The 21,418-nt window shown below is 48.1% G+C and overlaps 2 protein-coding genes across 7 annotated transcripts in view; both read left to right on the plus strand.

Moving 5' to 3' along the window:
* plxnb3 (plexin B3) overlaps nt 1–8,612 on the plus strand; it is a 39,356-nt gene extending 30,744 nt beyond the window's left edge. For 3 of the 4 annotated variants that reach the window (XM_028009957.1, XM_028009959.1, XM_028009958.1), the window contains 20 exons: nt 404–569; nt 648–779; nt 861–965; nt 1,033–1,194; nt 1,287–1,438; nt 1,525–1,625; nt 2,876–3,093; nt 3,167–3,345; nt 3,455–3,521; nt 3,598–3,744; nt 3,821–3,901; nt 3,976–4,054; nt 4,138–4,241; nt 4,325–4,403; nt 4,659–4,825; nt 4,897–5,057; nt 5,128–5,275; nt 5,352–5,416; nt 5,698–5,914; nt 6,000–8,612. In XM_028009957.1, the coding sequence (XP_027865758.1) occupies nt 404–569; nt 648–779; nt 861–965; nt 1,033–1,194; nt 1,287–1,438; nt 1,525–1,625; nt 2,876–3,093; nt 3,167–3,345; nt 3,455–3,521; nt 3,598–3,744; nt 3,821–3,901; nt 3,976–4,054; nt 4,138–4,241; nt 4,325–4,403; nt 4,659–4,825; nt 4,897–5,057; nt 5,128–5,275; nt 5,352–5,416; nt 5,698–5,914; nt 6,000–6,104 (2,635 nt within the window). In that variant the 3' untranslated portion in view covers nt 6,105–8,612. The remainder of the gene's footprint in view (nt 1–403; nt 570–647; nt 780–860; nt 966–1,032; nt 1,195–1,286; nt 1,439–1,524; nt 1,626–2,875; nt 3,094–3,166; nt 3,346–3,454; nt 3,522–3,597; nt 3,745–3,820; nt 3,902–3,975; nt 4,055–4,137; nt 4,242–4,324; nt 4,404–4,658; nt 4,826–4,896; nt 5,058–5,127; nt 5,276–5,351; nt 5,417–5,697; nt 5,915–5,999) is intronic. The other variant, XM_028009960.1, reaches the window with a different exon arrangement.
* A 730-nt stretch (nt 8,613–9,342) lies between these two features.
* Nucleotides 9,343–20,866, plus strand: srpk3 (SRSF protein kinase 3). 3 transcript variants are annotated; one of them, XM_028011377.1, is made up of 17 exons: nt 9,528–9,956; nt 10,748–10,829; nt 12,108–13,255; nt 14,580–14,688; nt 14,767–14,854; nt 14,926–15,013; nt 15,102–15,208; nt 15,728–15,893; nt 16,135–16,160; nt 16,563–16,655; nt 16,764–16,815; nt 17,496–17,714; nt 18,431–18,528; nt 18,615–18,722; nt 19,360–19,429; nt 19,515–19,607; nt 19,689–20,866. In XM_028011377.1, exons 1-17 carry the CDS (start codon nt 9,947–9,949, stop codon nt 19,871–19,873), a joined length of 2,742 nt encoding a protein of 913 aa, XP_027867178.1. In that variant the 5' UTR covers nt 9,528–9,946; the 3' UTR covers nt 19,874–20,866. The 3 variants fall into 3 exon arrangements, with proteins under 3 accessions (XP_027867176.1, XP_027867177.1, XP_027867178.1); XM_028011375.1 differs by having other exon boundaries at nt 9,343–9,956; nt 19,515–20,866; XM_028011376.1 differs by having other exon boundaries at nt 9,344–9,956; nt 17,535–17,714; nt 19,515–20,866.
* The last annotated feature ends 552 nt before the right edge of the window (nt 20,867–21,418 follow it).

The following is a 21,418-nucleotide window of genomic DNA, read 5'->3' on the forward strand; positions in this document are numbered from 1 at the left end:
TTAAGTAAAAATAAGATGGAAAGTTTTTACTGCTTTGTGTGTCTGTGCCAACTGACCAAGCAGGGCAAAAAATGGACCCAACCGTCATAGGAAGCATCGCCAACCTGTGGTATAACTCGGTAAAACACCTCAGTACAATAAACTGTCACCGCCTTTTAATATTTTAATTTACTGATAGATTATCAATAAAACAAAAGAATGCGATCATATCTTAGCGTGTCACATCTCATTTTTATCAATTTAAGTAATTCTGGATTTGTGTTCATGTGTATTAAAGACATAATTTTGACGTTTAAAATACTAAAAATGTCTAATTCATCAAAACTTTCTGTGCCGTTAAAGGCCTGGGCTCTATTGTCTTACAGCTTTGCTTCCTAATAAGGAGTTGACTTCCTGTTCTCAGGGGAGGGCGTGTCATCAAGGTGACGGGCAGGAACCTGGACGTGGTGCAGGACCCGGTGATATCTGTGTGGGTGGAGCCTCTGGAGGTGCAGAGAGTGAAACGGAGAAGGCGATTGGCTCTCCTGAACGCCAGGCAGCAGTTGGTCTTTAATGGCACCATGACGACAGTGAGATGAACCAACCAATCAGGGAGGTGCACCCTACCTACCTGTTTTCACCTGTCTGCTCTCCTGTCCGTGTCTCAGGTGTCTGAGCGCTGCTCTGTTCTGTCACCTTCTGAGATCACGTGTCTGACCCCCGCGGTGCCCCCAGAGGTCAGAGTGAAGGGGGTGTGGTTTCAGCTGGACAACGTCCGGGTCCACTACGACAGCATCGAGGTGCCGTCACCTGCCTGCTCCTCACCGCCGCGTCAGACCCTGCTCAGTCTGACGATGTCTTTGTCTGTCTCTGTCCATCAGGGTAAGAGCTTCACCTATTACCAGAACCCCCAGTTCTTTCCTCTGAACCGAGACGCTCCGGACGCTCCGTACCGCTTCAAACCCGGCGGAGTGATCGCTGTAGAGGTACGATGACTCTGATTGGCTGCTCCAGTGGACGCAACATGTGGTCTGATGTCATGGCGTCCCTCAGGGTCTGGACCTGACCAGAGCCATGTCCAAGGATGAAGTCAGGGCTCGGCTTGGAGATCAAGACTGTGAGGTGAAGACTCTGGACCGAACCCACCTGTACTGCGAACCCCCCGAGAACCAGCCTCTGAGCGTGGACGGCAGCAGCGAGTTGCCCATGCTGAAGGTAACACCCCGGGCTGTGCTGGTCTCCTCTGTCCAGACTGGATCAGTCCAGCAGGATTGTCCATGTTGTTAGTCTACCTGTCTGTCTCTCAGGTGCTCATGGGGAAACTGCAGGCTGACCTGGGTCTGGTCCAGTACGACAGCGACTTGTTGCTATCTCCCATCCCGCTGGCGGCGCAGATCAGTCTGGGTGCAGGAGCTGCTGTCATCATCCTGTCGGTGCTAATCGTCATTCTCATGTACAGGTACAACCCGCTGCTGCTGTGTCCCTGGTTTCTCCAGAGCCGGTTGATTGGATCCGCTGACCGGCGTTCTGCTTTGTTCTCTACAGGAGGAAGAGTAAACAGGCTCTCCGAGATTATAAGAAGGTTCTGCTGCAGTTGGAAACTCTGGAGATCAACGTGGGAGATCAGTGCCGTAAGGAGTTCACGGGTGAGCAGTGGTGGGCACCGCTAGCTCAAAAGTTAAAAGACTATTGCTAAAGCGCTATTCATAATCATCAGCTCAGCTAAAGTGCAATAGCAACGTGCTATTTAATGGAAGCTAATGCACAGTGGCGCAGTTGGTAGCACTGTTGCCTTGCAGCAAGAAGGTCCTGGGTTCGATTCCCGGCCGGGGTCTTTCTGCATGGAGTTTGCATGTTCTCCCTGTGCATGCGTGGGTTCTCTCCGGGTACTCCGGCTTCCTCCCACAGTCCAAAAACATGACTGTTAGGTTAATTGGTCTATCTAAATTCTCCCTAGGTGTGTGCGAATGGTTGTTTGTCCTGTATGTCTCTGTGTTGCCCTGCGACAGACTGGCGACCTGTCCAGGGTGTACCCCGCCTCTCGCCCGGAACGTAGCTGGAGATGGGCACCAGCAACCCTCCCGACCCCATTAGGGACAAGGGTGAACAGACAATGGATGGATGGATGGATAATGCTAAAGCACAAACCTGTACATTGTTAACTCAAAGGTCTGTTATGCCAACTTGAAAGGTCTAACAATAAGCATTAGCCAACATGGTATTTAGCAACAGTTAATGCTGAAGAGCTTAATTGAACCATGTTAATGTGGGTTACCGCTAACTAAAAAGGCAGCTGCGCTAACTCTAACGCACTAATCATAAACATTAGTCCCACTAAATCGTGATAGCAACATGGTATTTTGCGTAAGCTAACTCAGTTAATTGCACTTGATTTCTAACACTAACAATATTAATATAAATAATGCTAAAACTCTCTGCGAATATTTAGCTAAAGTTAAAGTGCTAAATTCACTAGCCTTAAAACACTTATAAACATTAGTTCTGCCTACATGTATGGGTTGTGTTTCAGGAAGCAACTCTTTCTAAACATTCACTCAGTTTCAGGTTTAATGTTGAGTTTTGCTAACTGATGCTGATTTAGCCTAACTGAACACGTCAGTCAGAAAGAAAGCAGGACATCAGGAGACTTTAAACTGTTTAATGTGCAGCGATGCATTGTGGGTACAGAATAAACATCATTTACTACACTACCTTATGAAGGGACTAAGCGTGGGCTAAACGTTTTCAAAGTTAGCAAAGATGCTAAACTGCTAAGCTAAGAGTTAGCGCTGCTGTTAGCAGATTAGCAGAACCCAGATCCTCTATGGCCTACCAGGTTCTGATCTGCTGTCATCCTGAGCATCCCACTGATTGATCTGTTCTTCTTGTCCTACAGACCTGATGACAGAAATGATGGACCTCAGCAGCGACGTGGGAGGACCGGGTCTTCCTCTGCTCGACTACAAGACGTACGCAGAGAGGATCTTCTTCCCCGGCCAGCAGACGGCGCTGCTGAGCCGGCAGTTGGACCTGCCGGAGTCCAGGAGGCCGACGGTGGAGCAGGGCCTCCAGCAGCTCAACAACCTGCTCAACAACAGACTCTTCCTCACCAGGGTGGGTCCTGCTCAGGTGAGGTGGGTCCACGTGAGTGGGCTGCTGGTGCTGACGCTGTGGTTCTGATCGGCAGTTCATCCACACCCTGGAGGCCCAGCAGGGCTTCTCCCAGCGGGACCGCGGCTACATGGCCAGTCTGCTCACCATCGCGCTGCACGACAAGCTGGAGTACTTCACCGAGGTCATGAAGACGCTGCTGCAGGACCTGGTGCAGCAGTACGTCGCCAAGAACCCCAAACTCATGCTGCGCCGGTATGGGAAACAAACCTACCTCAGATGCTGCTGAACCGGAACCAGAACACCCGGACCGCTGAGGGTCCAACCAGAACCTGGACTGACCTCTGGCTCCTCTGTCTTTCAGGACGGAGACGGTTGTTGAGAAGATGTTGACCAACTGGATGTCCATCTGCCTCTATTCTTTCCTGAAGGTAGCGGTTTCTGTCCATACCTGTCTTTCCTCAGCTGCCCCTCCCCCTGTCTCACCTTCACTTGTCTGTCTGACAGGAAGTGGCCGGGGAGCCGCTCTACATGCTCTACCGGGCCATAAAGTACCAGGTGGACAAGGGCCCGGTGGACGCGGTGACGGGGAAGGCCAAGAGGACGCTCAACGACAGCCATCTGCTGAGAGAGGACATCGATTACTCTGCCATGGTAACCATAGCAACAGGACTACCTCCCACGCTCGAACCTGGTTCGGTCTCACCTGTCTGTCTCACCTGTTCCTCAGACTCTGAACGTCCTGGTGAAGAACGGAGTCGAGGTTCAGCCGTGTCCCATTAAAGTTCTCGACACCGACACCATCACCCAGGTAGGGACACGTTGGACAGACCTCTGGTCACCTGTCGCTCTGCTGCTCACCTGTCTGTGTGCTTCTGTGTCCAGGTGAAAGATAAGATCCTGGATCAGGTCTACAGAGGAGCTCCGTTCTCTCAGAGACCAGCAGCTGACAGTCTGGACCTGGGTACGCACTAGTCCTCCTCACCTGTCTCACCTCTCCTCGGTCTGACAGGCAGCCGGTTCTCACCTGTGTACGTTTGTCTGCAGAGTGGCGTTCAGGTCAGGCAGGTCACCTGACTCTGTCAGACGACGATGTCACAGCGGTGGTTCAAGGTCGCTGGAAAAGGCTCAACACCCTGCAGCATTACAAGGTGCGAACCGACCAATCACAACGAGTCTCCACCTTCCTGTCTCACTGCTGCTCATTTATTACGCCATATTCTCCGTTCCTCAGGTTCCAGACGGCGCCACAGTCGCCCTGATCCCTCGATTTCTCAGTTCAGGGGTCAACCAGGTGTTTCAGACTGGAGAAAGTAAGAACCAACACACCTGAGAATCACACAGGAAATCTGTTGGCAACCCGAAGTGTTGTCAACAGAAGACAAGCATTGACCACAACCCAGACCGTTGACAGCAAAACGGCCCGTAGAACAGGCAGGAGGAAACAGGTGGAACCAGTTAACAGAACTTCCTGGAACGCCTTCAGAAACATTGAGGACCAAATCGGTCCATTGCGACGTACGAGATTTTCTTGTCCGGATGGCTGACGATGTCTGTTGTTGCCATAGAAACACCAATGCTGGAAGGTGAGGAAGAGGAGGGTCTGCGTCTGTGGCACCTGGTGAAGAGCAGCGAAGATTCAGAGATACCAAAACATCGGAAGAGCAGCATGAGGGAACGGGAGAGAGCCAAGGCCATTCCTGAGATTTACCTGACCAGACTGCTGTCCATGAAGGTAGCACACACACACACACACACACTCACACAGAGGCTAGTGACTGATGGACGGTGTCCGTGTCTCTGCAGGGGACGCTGCAGAAGTTCGTGGATGATGTCTTTGTGGCCATCCTCAGCACCAAGCGTCCTCCTCCCATCGCTGTCCGGTTTTTCTTCGACTTCCTGGACGACATGGCGGAGAAACACGGGATCGATGACCCCGAGACCGTCCACATCTGGAAGACAAACAGGTGAGACCTGCTGGACTCCGCCCCCTCCTCCTGTCTCTGTGAGGTGTCTCTCTGACCCGTCCGTCTCCAGTCTCCCTCTGAGGTTCTGGGTCAACATCCTGAAGAACCCGCAGTTCGTCCTGGACGTCCAGGTGACGGACAGCATCGACGCCGTCCTCTCCGTCATCGCCCAGACCTTCATCGACTCCTGCACCACCTCCGAACACAAAGTGGGACGGGTAGGAGCGTCTGTCCCGCCGCTGTCCGTCTGCTCTGTCCCCTCTATGTGACATCACACTCTTTCTGTCCAATCAGGACTCTCCGGTCAACAAGCTGCTTTATGCCAGAGAGATCCCGCGCTACAAACAGCTGGTGGAGCGGTGAGACAGCTCCTGCCACTGGTTCCGGTCCAGTCTGGTTCTGGTCCACCATGGTTCTGGTTCTGGTTCCGGTCCAGTCTGGTTCTCGTTCTGTTTCTGGTCCAGTCTGGTTCTGGTTCTGGCCCAGCCTGGTTCCGGTCCAGTCTGGTTCTGGTACTGGTCCAGCCTGTTTCCGGTCCAGTCTGGTTCTGGTTCTGGTCCAGCCTGGTTCTGGTACTGGTCCAGCATGGTTCTGGTTCCGGTCCAGCCTGGTTCTGCTCAGTTCTTGTCTCTCTCTTCAGGTACTACAGTGACATCCACAGCGCCGCATCAGGATGCTACCAGGAGATGAACTCCACTCTGACGGAGCTGTCCGGGGTAAACAGAACCAGAACCAGAACCACCTGTCTCTCCTCCTGTCTCACTCCTCCTGTCTCCCTGCAGAGCTTCGCCTCAGAGATGAACGGTCTCGTTGCTCTTCATGAACTCTACAAATACATCAACAAATATTACGACCAGGTAACTCCGCCCCCTCACGTCCTGTGACCTCTGACCTGCACAGGTACAAACCTGTCTGCCTGTCCCCCGTCCTCCCTGTCTCCAGGTCATCATGTCCCTGGAGGAGGACACGTCGGGTCAGAAGATGCAGCTGGCGTATCGGCTGCAGCAGGTCGCCGCCCTGGTGGAGAACAAAGTCACTGACCTCTGACCTGCGAGTCCTGAGGAAGAGGAGAGACAGCGAAGCTGATTGGACGGCTGCTGCCTGTCTGTCTGCGTGGGGGACGCAAAGTCTTTCATAATCGGTCTTCCGGTTCCCTCACACGGCGGCGGCCGCCATCTTACGACAATCCAACCAATCAGGGAACACCGTCGCCACCGGCTGCCTTGCACTACAATTCCCAGAGTTCTTTGCTGTCTGAGTCTAAAAGCACAACTTCAATAGTTTCTTCTGTGTTTGTATTGGTTCTGACATAAAACCTGCTATTTTCTATGTTTTTCTACTGAAACCAGCGGATCGGACTCTGAACGGCCAGAACCAGAAGTTCTGCTGCTGCTGGGCGTTTCTGAACGCAATAATCTGCATCAGGGAGTGTTTTCATCTGACCCGGTTCTGCTGAGGTTCTGGATTCGGACCTCAGGTCAAACTGCGGCGGTGAGAAGGGAAACCTGCCCGGATGTTGGCGCGCTGCGCCGCTTCTCAGTGCAAATCCACCTGGCTGCAGCAAACAGGAAGGGCGGGACGGACCGCTGTCCGTCTCAGACCTTATTTGGAAATGGGACCATTGCACTCCGGAAGTGAAGGGGGCGCTATTTACTATATTATCCGCCGTCTCCCGTTTTTATTGTCGTTAGAAATCTGTGATATATCTTCACCTTTAGGAAGGATTTTCATTCTCAGTATATATTTGAACTTTTCTCTTTTATTTACTTCAGCTCAGCTCACAGTTTTTAACAGATTCTGTAGCTTTCTGTGAACTTCTAAATCTGCTCCTTATTTGCATCTTTTTGGGTCTACTACTGCCTCTAATGGCGTGGGGTGGTAACACAACTACTATAATTACGTTATTAAATGAGTTTTTATTATTTACTGTTAATACCGGCATTATTGGCACCATCAAAGATAAATTCTCTAATAAAACACCATACTTTTTTACTTTCTTAACGATGTAGAGCTAATTAAATGACATAAACAAGATCTTTATACATTATGAATATTTATATATCTCCATCATTTATAGGAGGAATAAAAGAAATAAGGAGACATGAAAAGCAACATAATGAACTATAATAAAAACCATTTATAATGTATGCATAAGAAACTTAATTGATCAAAAGTCAAGAAGAAACAAATTAATTAGATTCACAGAAGAATTACAAGTCTGGTTGTTACGACCAGGGTTGTAAAACAGATACAAGCTAAAATTCACATTTTTGCTTTTACTCTGTCATTCATATAATTCTGAGAGATTTTGCTGTGTTGGTAGAGTCTTATACATAGTTAAAAAAAAAAAAAAAGAAACTAATCAATCATGGTGGAAATTTCCCTGCAACTCCAAAACAATAAAATAAAACGCATTCATAGAATCACTTAGCATGTTATAGCTAAATGTTATCATGTTTAGATAAGAATAATTATTGCATTGTCAATAAATGACTTGTAATCAATGTTCTCAGGTACCAGAGGGAAACAGTAACGCCTTCATGAGCTCAGAGGGTCAAACTGATGAATAAAGAGGATGGGGGCTCTCTACTAAAATATTCCTGCCGTCTTCCATGTTCTTTCAGCAAACAGGATTATATAGGAAATAGCGCCCCCTTCACTTCCAGAGTGTAATGGTTCCATTTAAAATAAAGTCTGAGACTGACAGCGGTCCGTCCTGCCCTTCCTGTTTGCTGCAGCGAGGTTCTTCTCAAACATCGACGCTGCGTATTAATCGATGAGAACAATGCGAGTTCCTAACTTATTGTGTTGTATAGACTATTTATAATTATTTATCCCCGCTGTGCCTTCGCTCTGCAGCTAGGGGGCAACCTAACGCATCCCAGTGCATGATGGGAAGATAAAATGAACCGTTCCTTCAGCAGGAAGTGAACCCAGCTGCAGCATCTAACTGGTTTAACTGGTCCGTCTGACTGAGACCAGAACTATCAGAATCTATATGGATCTTGGCGGACCATCAGAACCTCCAGAACCTTCCTGGACTGATGGACGGGCTGGACCAAGCAGACAGACTGATGCTGGTCCAGCCGTAGAACCGGACCAGAACCGGGTCCAGCTGATACTTTTTCTTCTGCTGCTGATATTTCTTCTCCATGTTTTGCTGTTTGTGTTTTTTGGGCCTGTGTTTGACCCGTAGTCGTAGTTCTTTACTCACAGTAGCTTCTGCATGATGATGATGATGATTATGATGATGGTGCTTTCTTCTTTTTCATAACTTTCGATGTTTACTTTTTGAAACAAGGGGCGGGGCTTCCACTGGTGACCTAATGAGTGTACAGACCGAAGCTGAGCTCTGATTGGTGGAGCTGTTTTCTACTGAATACAGTCATTTTGAGTGCGGGGGAGAGGGGGGGTAGCTGTGTGTAAATGTGCCTGTAAATATCTGTGAGGAAGACCACGATAAAGATGAGTCTATCTCAGATTTTAAATGTGCTTTTATTGTGAAGGGCCACAGGTCAAACAGTTTGTATCATAAAAATAAAGTTCTAATTTTAATTATTGTTTCTTTGTTTTTATTTGTTCCGCTGCCAGGGCCGGTTCTTTGCTCACGCCGCCGGGGGCCCCTGGCCCAGTCCACTAAATATTTTCTACATACTTAATTAGTAAGCATCTAGTTTACAATCTAAATATTTACCTTTGAATTAAATATTTAGTTTGAAGATATATATTTAGCTTGCTAACTATATGTTTAAGTTGGAGCTAAATATTTATATTACATATTTAACATGCTAACTAAATACACTGCTCAAAAAAATAAAGGGAACACTCAAATAACACATCCTAGATCTGAATGAAAGAAATATTCTCATTGAATACTTTGTTCTGTACAAAGTTCCATTTGCACAACAGCAGGTGAAATTGATTGTCAATCAGTGTTGCTTCCTAAGTGGACAGTTTGATTTCACAGACGTTTGATGTACTTGGAGTTATATTGTGTTGTTTAAGTGTTCCCTTTATTTTTTTGAGCAATATATTTAGGATGTATATTACTATGCATTTAGTTTGAAATTGACATTTATAAATGAATGAATAACATGATGAAAATATAAGTTGGACCCCCATTTTTTCCTCTTTTTACAGGTTAATTAACCCAAATTAATATTTGACTGGGTAACTTTACGAACGGAGCTCTAACTCTCAGAACCGGAGCAGAGCGGTTTCAGGTTCTCTTTGGTTTGGATTTATCTCTTCAGTACCAATAAAGACCAGCTACGTTTTCATGAACGTGACAGAAGCTCCATCTGCATGGTTGGGTTGGGAAATGTCTGGATGAAGAATCATCTGATTGGGTTCATGGTTCTGGACGGGATAAGACGTTTTATATGGATCATATTTCACTAACAGGAAGGAGACATGAATGGAAACTGTATGGAGATTTCTAGAGAGTCTTTCGCCTTCCTGTTTTCTCTCATCTCACTTCCTGTCAGGACAGACTGACCCTCGGCCCCACATCCTCCACATCCGCCCCTGCTGGGTTCAGCCTGACAGGTCAGTGCGCATGCGCAGAGCCGGGTGTCCGGTGTCAAACCGAGCAGCTGTTGAGTTCGTTCAGGGCAGAACCGAACCAGCACGTGCTGCACAGCCTCTTTAACGGAGCGGACCCCGTCCCAAAGCCGAAACAGAACCGGGATCCATCCGGTACAGACACCCGGAGTCCGATCCGGAACCAGCAGGATAGCTAACGGAGCTAACGGAGCCGAACCGTCTGCTGACCGACAGGCCGCGGTCCGGTCCCGTCCTGACCATCTCCGCGTTTCAGACCCTGCTTCTGGTGCTGCTCGGAAAGGTTCTGCCTGAGAACCGGTTCGGCTGGAAGACAGGAACCGGACATGCTGATAGGTAAAGAAGGCCTGACCCGGTTCAGGGGGTGGTACCGTGACTCTGGGTCCAGCCAGCGTCTCTACCAGACTCCATTAAAAACACTTCTTACTTTATTTCGGTCAGTTTGGATCAGGTGGTCCAGAGATGCTCCAGCTTCCGGTCTGGATCAGTTGACCCAGAAATACTCAAATCCTGCTGTACTGCTTTCATTTTAACCCTTAAATGTTCTGGTTCCGAGTTGCTTCTCTGAGGTCCTTCATGATCAGAACCTGACCAGGTTCTGCTGGGGTCCGATCAGAAGCTGCCCGGAGGTCCAAATTATGTAGCAGCTTCCTGTAAGAAGTGATGCAGAAATCTTCTCTAGCAGTTTGACCCGGTAGAGTCTGATTAACTTGGCCTGACTACTGACAAACTCTGGTTATCTTAACCCTGAACCGTCTGGTTAGTTTAATCTAGGTAATCTGGGGTCAATTCTGGTTAACTTAACCTCAAAGATTGTGGTTAGTTTAATGCTGAATGTCTATATCTTAGTTTCGGTGTGGAGCAAAGCGCCGTTTCCGTGTTTCCTGGATAAACTTTGGTGAAGTTGTCTTTGTGAGGAGCCTTGGCTGTGACGCCACAGATCAGCCGCTCTAAATAGCCATGATGGAGTCACTCGGTGGTTTGATCCCCGACTGCTGGAGAGCCCATCTTATCCGATGACATGTTTGAGTCTGGCATTAAGTTCTATCCAGAACCTGAAGTCACCGGGTTCTGGTTCTGGTGGTGAGTGATGGGAACGGATTCTGACTGTTTGTTGTTTTTCTCAGCCGCTGTCGGAAACTCCGCCCCCACAGGCAAGAAACGACGGCGAGGCAAGAAACACCGGAGAGTCCGAGCTGACGACAGCCGGTAGGAACGCAGATCACACAAACACTGAGGGGTGTGTCACAGCAGGAAGTGATGTAGCTGCAGAGGGAGGGGCTTATCAGGGGGTGGAGTCTGCAGATCAAAGTGAGTGAAGGTGGATCCGCAGTAGAAACCCACCATGCTCTGGTTCTGAATGATTTTCTTTCCTGGTGTCAGTCCGACAGAACCGGGTCGGCTCACTGGAACCACAAGCTGACAGACGCAGGTCCGCTGACCCGCAGACTCATTGAGCCACAAATAGAAGCAGGAGCTGGATCCTGAGCCGGCGTGCAGCAGCACCATGTGACACGTCCAAGCGGGGCCTCAGTTGCACCGAAATAGCCTGAGCGCGCTCACTGGGGCCGACACACGAGCTGCGGCCGCCGTGACATCATCTGCAGCTGGTTTTAGTTTACACTGGTCAGTCAGAGCTCATGGACACCGTCAGGACCGGGTACTGCGTCCCCTCCACATCATCCCAGACGTTCCCATGACGGACCGGACTGAGCGCTCTCAGTGTGGCGCTCAGCAGCTTCCAGTAGAATGATCTTCTGCAGCTATCTGAGAGAACATCGCCTCTGTTTTCTCGGTTACACGTTGCCAATAAATAAAGGGTTTTAAGGTAGAGCAAAGACCAGATTACGATCCTGCCTAAAGCAGATCTTGCAGAGGAGTTGTGTGTGTACCCAGTTCATTGATACCATAGAGCAGTGGCCCCCAACCCCCAACCTTTTTAGTGCCGCGGACCGGTCGAGACTTCGCGGACCGGGGGGGGATGCGGGTCGAGATGACCGACACCGATGCTGTTGGTGCCGTTTCTAACTCATTCTGTAACCAACAGAATCTGGTTAAAGGATTTTCAAAATAAAAGATCCTCCAGACTCAACACATAAAATGGAAGTATTTAATTATTTCTTGCGCGGCCTGGTACCAATTGGTCCACGGACCGGTACCGGTCCGCTGCGCGGGGGTTGGGGACCACTGCTATAGAGGAGAGAGAGGTGTAGTTGAAACCTCCAGGTATCACATCATCAGACCGCTGGGCAGAGAGATGTAGGAGTCTGGGATATGGTCCCAGGGCCACAGCTGCATGGAGGTTGAATTGGACTCGTATAGAAACCTTCTGCATAAATCCAGACTCAGAGATGACTAATTGGATTAAAACTGAAAGTCGTTTTTGTTGTATCATTGTTTCATTGTGAATAAACTGGATCAAAATGGGATTTTCCATTCCAAACCTTGCATTCTGAAATTGTTTTCCACCCTTAATTCCCTTTTCAGGCCTGAAGAGGGCAGTGATTTTCTGAAGACTGATGGTACTCCCCTCCAAATACCATTACAGGATGACACCCAAAAAGACCAGCTCCCCCCAGAAGGTCCTACATACGGCACCAATGGGGAAGGTCCAGAGGCTCCAGAGTCTGGCACACTTTCCCCCGAGAGATCCATCCAGACACCCTGCCTTCAAGGTCCCCAGCAGTCCCTAACGTCCCAGATTCCAAACCAGTCAACCCAATCACCTGTTCCCCAGAGCCCCCACCACATAAACCAGTCACCCCATTCCCAGAGCCCCCATCATAGAGCCCAGTCACCACTTCCTGAAAGTCCCCACCAGACCACCCAGTCACCTGTTCCCCAGAGTCCCCATCATTCACCTGGACCCCAGAACTCCAACCAGAACACCCAGTCAAAGCGTTCCCAGTGTCCTCAACATTTACCGCATTCCCAGAGCCCCCACCAGAACACCCAGTCACCTGGCCACCAGAGTCCCCAGCATTCAGCACAGTCACCAAGTTCCCACAGTCCAAACCAGATTACTCAACCACTTCCTCCTCAGAGCCCCCACCAGATAATCCAGGCACTGCATCCCCAGAACATAAACCAGATAGCAATATTCACTCCAGAACTTGTAGAAACTATAATACCCACTGAGATTACTCTCAACAACTCCCAGTGCCCTAGCCAATCATCTTCTGCTGCATTAGAAAGCTTTGGCCAAAGTCTCAACAAGTCACCACCAGATGTTAACATTACCCAGAATGCCTCAGCACACGGTTTTACTGAGTTCTTCCAACCACCTCCAACCTCACCTCAAGGCGTTACCTCTGAGACGTCTGCAGTATTTGCACAAAACCCTGTTAAAGTTCCTCCCACTAGTATGTTAAGCCCCACCCACTCCGACCCCTTCCTCCTGACCTCGATGACCTTTACTTCCAGTACCTCCTCCCACCCTCTGTGCTCCTCCTCCTCTCTCCTCTGCTCTCTGGATTCTCCATTCAGCTTCCCTCCCATGACATCATCTGCCCCATATCATCTGGCTATGCCCCCTCCACATCAGACCCCGCCTCCTGTAGAGTTAACCCCGCCCCCAGCCCAGTTGCTTGGCTCTGATGATGAAGAGCAGGAAGACCCTTCAGATTATTGTAAAGGTGAGTTGATTAAACCCTCGGGTTTACTACTGACACCTGACCATCTTCTCACCTCTGCACAAAATGGCTACATGAAGTCAACTTCAATATGCTGCAAACATTTTTGCCTCTCAAGTTGAAGAGAAGCTAGGACAGTGGCACCATGTAGCTCTCTAAAGGGTTAGTTTGAATCTGTGAGAAGTTATCAGTTATACTTCCCTGACTTGTAGTAGAAAGATGTCATCACTGACAGCTTGTTGCAGTCTGTAAGCTAGCAGCCAATCAGACGTACATTGTCCGTTTTAATTGACTTCAGCCATTCAAACCGAACATGTTCTTGTCCTTTTAACTCTTCTTTACCTTGCGGGGGGAGGACTTCCTGGCAGTTCCACCTTGGACAGATTGCCAATACAGCACAAAGTCCAGATTACAATCCTGCCTAGAGCAGGTCTTGCAGAGAGCCTGTATGTGTTCCTAAAACATTGATAGTACGGAGGAGAGAGAGGCATGGTTGAAATTTCTGGGTATGGAAACGCTGGAGTCATATTGACCTCTAAGGCTACAGCAGCATAGCTACTAAGATAGCTTAAGATAAGCTAAGCCAGTCCCGTAGACTGACACATCTTCTACACCAGAAGTGGGCAACTCCAGCGCTTGAGGACTATACCAGAGCCAAATGACCAGGTCATTAGCAGGACTCCGGAAAAGTTGACTAAGGAGGTGATTCAGCCATTTGATATAAGTGTGTTAGACCAGGGACACATGTAAAAGTTGCAGGACACTGGCCCTTGAAGACTGGAGTTGCCTACCCCTGGTCTCGCTCCTTAGGCACTGTGATTGGAGTGCACCCAAGGTAAATGCAGTTTCCTGAGCATAATTTCAAAATGGAACTCATGTGTCTATAAAGTTCCACGAGTGACAGTCTACGTCAGGGCAGAAACCAAGAAGTGAAGTCAAAGTAAATGTCTGTAGACCACAAGGACTGGATTGGTTCAAGGAACAAATTCCAGAAAAGGATGATGGATGCAAGACAAAAAACATTTTGGCAACAATGAATGCTATGAAAACCACCGTGGTCTCTATAATTTGGGAATAGAAGAAGTTTGAAACCATCAGGGCCATCCATGTATCTGTCCATCTAACCAAACCATTTAGAGGAATGGGGTGAGAAGTGACTGAGAGCATTCAGTAGGTTAGTCATTGCTAACACACATTGTCAGTCAGCATTGATGGATAGATCGGCCTACATTTCAAACTGAAGCCTTCTCATGTTGTCACTATCAGGTATTTGTGGATTGCCCTGTACCTGGAGACAAGTCTCACTTTGTGGTCTCTGACTCTCCAGGTGGGTACTACCCAGTAAAGATCGGAGACCTGTTCAACGGCCGCTACCATGTGGTCAGGAAACTGGGCTGGGGACACTTTTCCACAGTGTGGCTCTGCTGGGACCTGCAGTCAGTAGCGGCTTATGTTTGAAAAGCATGTTTCAACAGATCGACTCGTTTCAGACTCTCAATGTATGTTTTCTTCAGGAAGAAGCGCTTTGTGGCCATGAAGGTGGTGAAGAGCGCTCCTCATTACACCGAGACGGCTCTGGATGAAATCAAACTGCTGCGATGTGTGAGTATCTAATGTCCTGATCTCTACCACCAGCGGTCACTGGTGTGCTCAGGTAACCTGTCTCTCTCCAGGTGAGGGACAGCGACCCCTCCGACTCGTACAGAGAAACCATCGTCCAGCTCATTGATGACTTCAAGATCTCTGGAATCAATGGAGTTCGTATCCTTGACCTTGAGCTGTCCTTCTGTCCCCAGGCTGTGTCCACCCGTTGTCCACCCGTCTCAGTAGTTTCCTCAGCCTCTCTCAGATGTCTGTATGGTTCTGGAGGTTCTGGGTCATCAGTTATTAAAATGGATCATTAAATCAAACTATATGGGACTTCCTCTGGTCTGTGTCAAGACCATCATCCGACAGGTACCACCGCCACAAACATGTAGCAAAGTGTTCTTCTGGGTTTTACTTTATTGACCTTTTGCATGGGACGTTGCAAAGGGTCAATACTTCATGGTTCTGTCATAACTAGGACAAAGACAATATGGTCATACGGTTTATCGGTAATATTTTTAGTACCATATTCTTTCTAAAGATACTTCCATGGTTTACTCTGTTGGTGACATCCAAACTCTGCGCACTCTGTCTGCAAACGGATCAGATTTCATTGTCTAGGGTATCTGTTGCTTACATTTCTCATGAATAATCCTTGATTTCCCACAATCCAAATGGATACTAGAACGTTTGTTGAGCGCTAAGCTCCCTTTAGCAGCTTTGTGTTCGCCTCAAGTATGCAGGACCTCCGCGTAGTGAAGCAGGCCCTAGTATGTGGAGGCCTTAACTCCGACATGGTGATTAGGACACCTTGACCACATCGTACTCCGGCTGATTGACCTGTAGCCACTCGATGGTTCTGACCCAAAATCGGTTGTGTGTCTGCAGGTGCTGCAGGGACTCGACTACCTTCACACCAAGTGTAAGATTATTCACACGGACATCAAGCCGGAGAACATCCTCCTAGTTGTTGACGACGTCTACGTCAGAAGATTGGCGGCTGAGGCCACCATCTGGCAGAGAGCCGGAGCCCCGCCCCCTTCAGGGTCATCAGGTGAGGGCCACCAGCTGATTGGTCAGGAGGTGCTGGAGGTGTATTTTAGAGTACAGAACTTCTCCCAGCCACTCTGTCAGTGTGATTATTGGGACCAGTAACTCGGACCTGTGGGTTGTGGTTGTTCTGGCTTCCTGTGGTTTCCTGTCTTTCCTTCACCTGCTTCTTCTAACTGAACCGTTTCTTCTTTCTGTTTCTGTCTTTCCTGCCTGATGGTTTCCTTCCATCTGTGTGTCTCTAGTTAGCATGGCTCCCAGGGATGAAGAGGTGAGTGCCCAGGTGTGACCTCTGCTGTGTTCTGATTGGTTATCTCACTTTGATAAATCAATACATTTTAGTGGACATAAACGTATCATGATTTCGATTCCAGTTGGGATTTTGGTGAATGTTAGCAAAAACAGTATTTTTTAAACGTGGGCGTGGCCTCAGTGACATCAGGCAGGCAGGCAGCTGTTATAGCAGCACCTAGTGGCTGTCAGAGAAATTACATATTTAGAAACTTCACCTTAAGTCCCAGGTGTCACATGACCTGCTTAGCCCCGCCCCCACGACCACACCCACTTCCTGAGGCAGAAAGTTATCAACACAATTTGAGATAAACTAGATATTGCTCCTGCCTGGCCTCACCTGTGTGTGTGTGTGTGTGTGTGTGTGTGTGTGTGTGTGTAGATGGGGAAGTTGTCAAAAAACAAGAAGAAAAAGTTGAAAAGGAAGGCAAAGCGTCAACAGAAGCTCCTAGAGGAAAGGCTCATGGATATACAGGTACACCTGTTGTACCTCGTACATACTGCAGTAACAGTACTTCATGGATACTACAGTGATGTAGCAGCAGCCAGTCAGATGAACATTAGTGTTTCTCTGTGTTTCCAGAGGATGGATGAGGAGGAAAGTCTACAGCAGCCTGACGATGCCGAGCCGACCTGTGAGTAAAACCGGCCTGTTGGACGTTAATGGTTTACTTTACTCTGATTGCTGTGCTGAGGAGCTTTAACCCCCCCGCTGCGTCCCGACGCGCCCCCAGGGTGCAGCATCAGGCACCCGGCTACCCATGTTGTTTGTTGGATGGGCGGTACTGAAATGTCGATTTTTCCGCCTGCGGATTAATATAGTTCGTTCGTTCGTTCGTTCATTCTAGCAAGTTGTTTAAAGGTGTTTATACCAGGAGTTGTCCAGGTTCCAGGTTCCACTTTGGTCACATGATGCATTCAGTTGAAGTCAGTCATTGATTTAGCAGCAATCCCTCCTACTGAGCAAACAGTGAGGGCAGAAATCCCCTCTAGTCAGACCGAGTTACTCTGACATGTAGGTAACTTCTTGTTTTACACGGTTTGTCTGGGTGTGTTTACAGGTCGCTAGCTTAGCATTAGCACTAGGTGTTTGTTCACACTTTGATTCAGAGTATGACGACGGGACTGAGTAAGTCTGTGAATGTTTTGACCCTAGCAGATTTTGAGTTGCATTCCCTGAATTGCCAGTGAATTGTTGCGTTGTCTTGTTGGTGACTCTCCTTCCTGCTGCGATGCGTGGAAACATGAATGTTCTCTCGTTCTGCATAAATGTCCATTAAACTAAAACACAGCAGAAATGTTTCTTTGTTCTCAGGTTCTGTGGTCGCCAACGGCAACACTTTCTGCTCCACAGCCAATCACAAGCCAAGCCCAGATTCCAGCAGCTCCTGGTTGGACGACAAGTTCAGTGACCCCGCCCCTGGACGCTTCTCCAGCCCCGCCTCCGGCCTATCAGGGCTCTCCAGCTCAGTGATGTCAGCAACCTCCGAGTCGGCGCTCTCCACCCAGTCGGGATGCTCCAGCGGACGAGACGGTGAGACGTTCTGTTGGACGTTAATCTGCTGCAAATAATTTGCGTTCAGTTGTTACAATGCAGAATTAGAACCAGATTAAGATTTTGTCTTTTTTATTGTGAGAATAAAGTCCTGATGTTAGCAGAAGAAAGTCAGAGAATTATAAAAACAAGTTGCTTTAATGAGAGTATAGATTCGATTGATCAAGATTTGATGTCTGAAGTATTTCGGTTTATTGCTTTGGTCATTTTATGGAGGATTCTGTTTCTTTCTTCTGTAATATTTAGATTTATTGTGTAACTTTATTCTTATTACACTATGACTGTTCTCATGTCATTTTATTGTCCTACAACTTTTTCCTCGTAATATTTTATTCTCATAAAATTATTTCGTTTATTCTTGAGATGTGAAAAAATATCCTGGCCAGGATTTTCTTGTAACAGAGATTTTTAATCTCAAAAAGATTTTCTGGTAAAATAAACGTTAATAAATAAAAGTTAAGTTTTCTGTTGTCTCTCTGTTCTTCTTTTGGAGTCTGAAGCAGAAATTATTTGATCGTATTGATCGTGTTGATCTTATTGGACGTTGGAAAGTGAACATGTTTGGTTTTCTAGCTGCTTGGTTGGTCGGTGTCGGTATCAGACGGTGTAATGACGCTGACTCACCAGCAGGTGGTCAGCGATCTGATTGGCTGAGTTTGTGACCAATCCCAGCGAAGTTGTTCTCTTGTCTGCAGGATTCAGTTCGTCAGACTTCGTCCTGAACCCTCTGGACCCGCAGAACGCCGACCGGCTCCAAGTGAAGATCGCCGACCTGGGGAACGCCTGCTGGGTGGTGAGACATCTTCATCCTCTCCTCCTCCTCCTGTGCAGCTCTGACCAATCAGACGGCTCCCTCTCTCCCTCACTGTGTCTGAGCAGCACAAACACTTCACCGAGGACATCCAGACCAGGCAGTACCGGGCTCTAGAGGTTCTGATCGGAGCGGAGTACGGGCCTCCAGCGGACATCTGGAGCACCGCCTGCATGGTGCGTGCACACACACACACACACACACACACACACACCCACACCCACCCACACACACACACACACACAGTCGATAACTTTCAGAAACTTTCTGTTGGATTTCTGGAAACTCCTCAGAATATTTGAGGTTGCACACAAACGGCTCCCCCTGCTGGTAAACTAGAGGACTGATCAGTTTCAAGCATTTCAAAGGTTCTGGTGTTTTAGTGGCAGCTCTCTGCTGCCACCACCTGGTGACCCCAAGTGTCTCTAGGGTGACCCCAAGAGTCTCTCAAATATTGATGTAATATTATTACTAGACAACTTGATAGGCTGGAAGATAATAATAAAAATAATGCAATTATTATTATTGTTATTTTTATTAAGACTTTCTGTGGCTTTTATGAGTTGATTTGACAGTAAAAATGTTTTTTATGATAAATATTTAAAAATTAATATTTATCAAATATAAGTGATTTTTATATCACTTATTAATTAACATAAAAACAAATTAAATACAGTAACGATGTTCAGCCCCTCCAGGACGTTGTCATGTTTTGCTGCAACCATAACCTGGTTGCTGGAAATAACCTTCCCAAAAAGGCACAAAACATAAAACCGGGTCCAGAACCGGGTCTGACCTGTTTTCCTCCTCCAGGCGTTCGAGCTCGCCACCGGGGATTACCTGTTCGAGCCGCATTCAGGAGAAGATTACACCAGAGACGAAGGTAGAGCAGCAGTACCGAGGCGGGTTCTGGTCGGGTTCTGGTTCTGTACTTCCTCAGTGTCTTTAGGTGTGTAACCTCTCTGCAGATCACATCGCCCACATCATGGAGCTGCTGGGTCCGCTGCCGCTGCCCTTCGCGTTGTCTGGCAGGTATTCCAGGGAATACTTCACTAGGAGAGGTGAGACAGGTCCACCGGGCTCTCTGATTGGCTCTCTGATTGGCTCTCTGATTGGCTGTTTCTCTCGACGTACCTGTCCAGGTGAACTACGGCACATCTCCAACCTGAAGCCGTGGGGTCTGTTTGAGGTTCTGCTGGAGAAGTACGAGTGGCCGCTGGACCAGGCGGCGCAGTTCAGCGACTTCCTGCTCACCATGCTGGAGATGGAGCCGGAGCGCCGCGCCACAGCGGCGCAGTGCTTGCAGCACGCCTGGCTGCACACATAACACACACCTGCACACACACCTGTCTCACTGTGACTCGCTGACCCGTGTGGTTGGAGACGCCTCTGCTGATTGGCCAACTGGTCGGTGGGCAGGGCCGATGAACGGTTTAGCCCCGCCTCCCCTCTGAAGCTGACCGCCAGTCACACCTGAGGAAGCCTCACCTGTCTGAACTGAGCTGAGGTCCAGCTGGTCGATGCTCAGAGATGACCTTTGACCTGGGCAGGTGAAACTATCCAGATGTTTAGTCCCAGATTAACAGCTGCTGATCACCTGGACAGGTGAACTGTCAGAGCTGACTCCAGAAATCACTTCAGTGCTGCTGTACCTCACTTCCTGTTAGATTTCCTGTCCACTTCCTGTTTTTCCACCTGACTTCCTGTCTTCCTTTCATACTCACTTCCTGTTTCTCACTGTTTTCCTGTCTGATTTCTGATCAGATTTTTGAGTCGATCTGATTTATGAAGCCATTCTGTTGCTTCATTGATCGATCATCGACCGATCGATTGACTATCCATCTGGCGATCACCTGATCGGCCGTCAGTCGATCAACCTGTGTGAGTTTCTGGTGCTGAACTTCCACAGATTGGCTGAAATCTGTTTTTCCTGAATTTTAATTGTTTTTATTAATCTGTCACTTCCTGCTTATTGATTATCGATCAGTAGATAACGAGCTTCCACCTGTTCACCTGTTCTGATGACGTTAGTGCCTTGAAACAGCCCCGCCCCCTGCAGTGACATCACTGATGATGTCAGGGGCATTTTCTACCTGTTTTTGTGTGAATCTGACCTGGTCAGGTGTTCTCTGGTTTCAGAATAAAAGCCGACTCAGTTCTGGGTTTACTGGGTTTTCTGGGCTGAATCGGAACCGTTTGGACCTGGTGGTGTAGAACCGCTCGGTTCTCTGGGTTCTGGAGGGAAACCTGCAGCGGATCTGTTCGTTTGGTTGTAATTTAACATGTTTCTGTGCTTTAATTAAACATTTTCTTATCAGCATTGCTGGTTGTGAAATTATGTTTGATAATAATAATAATAATAATAAATGAAACGTTAAAGTTTTTTTCTGCTGTCGGTTTTAGAGCAGCATCAGATCCTCCGTCATGTTTTGTTTGCCCTACAGTTTTGCAGTTTTGCTCTGATTCATTCATGTTTGACAAATCCTCTAGTCTCCATGGCAACAATCCACCAGTGAAAAACGCCTGGGTGGACCTAGCCCCGCCTTCAAGGCGCAGCTCCTTCAGACTAGCCAGCAGCAATTAGCAAACAGCTGAGCTCATTATAGGAGCTGCTGCTCAGAGCAATGCTGGTAACAACATTAAAGGGCTAATAGAGGAGCCATGTTGGATGACTTCCTGGAGGCGGAGCTTCTGAAAAAGCAGGAGTTCTTAAAGAGACAGAGGCTCAATTTTAAGGCGTTAAAACAGGAAGGAATTTTTTTAAAGTCATATTTAATATGTGCAACATTTTTATAACAATTGAAGGTAACATTGTTATTGAACATAATACAAAATGGTTCTATGTTCCTGGACAACACATGATACTGTCCCT

The sequence above is a fragment of the Xiphophorus couchianus genome, chromosome 24 (genome assembly GCF_001444195.1).
Source record: "Xiphophorus couchianus chromosome 24, X_couchianus-1.0, whole genome shotgun sequence".
NCBI lineage: Eukaryota > Metazoa > Chordata > Actinopteri > Cyprinodontiformes > Poeciliidae > Xiphophorus > Xiphophorus couchianus.

Bases quoted from the DNA above. Each gene is read 5' to 3' on its own strand.
- srpk3 (XM_028011375.1), top strand. The intron at 14,689-14,766 runs GTCAGTAGCGGC...TGTTTTCTTCAG, and splicing joins TGGCTCTGCTGGGACCTGCA to GAAGAAGCGCTTTGTGGCCA. The intron at 16,816-17,495 runs GTGAGTAAAACC...CTTTGTTCTCAG, and splicing joins TGACGATGCCGAGCCGACCT to GTTCTGTGGTCGCCAACGGC.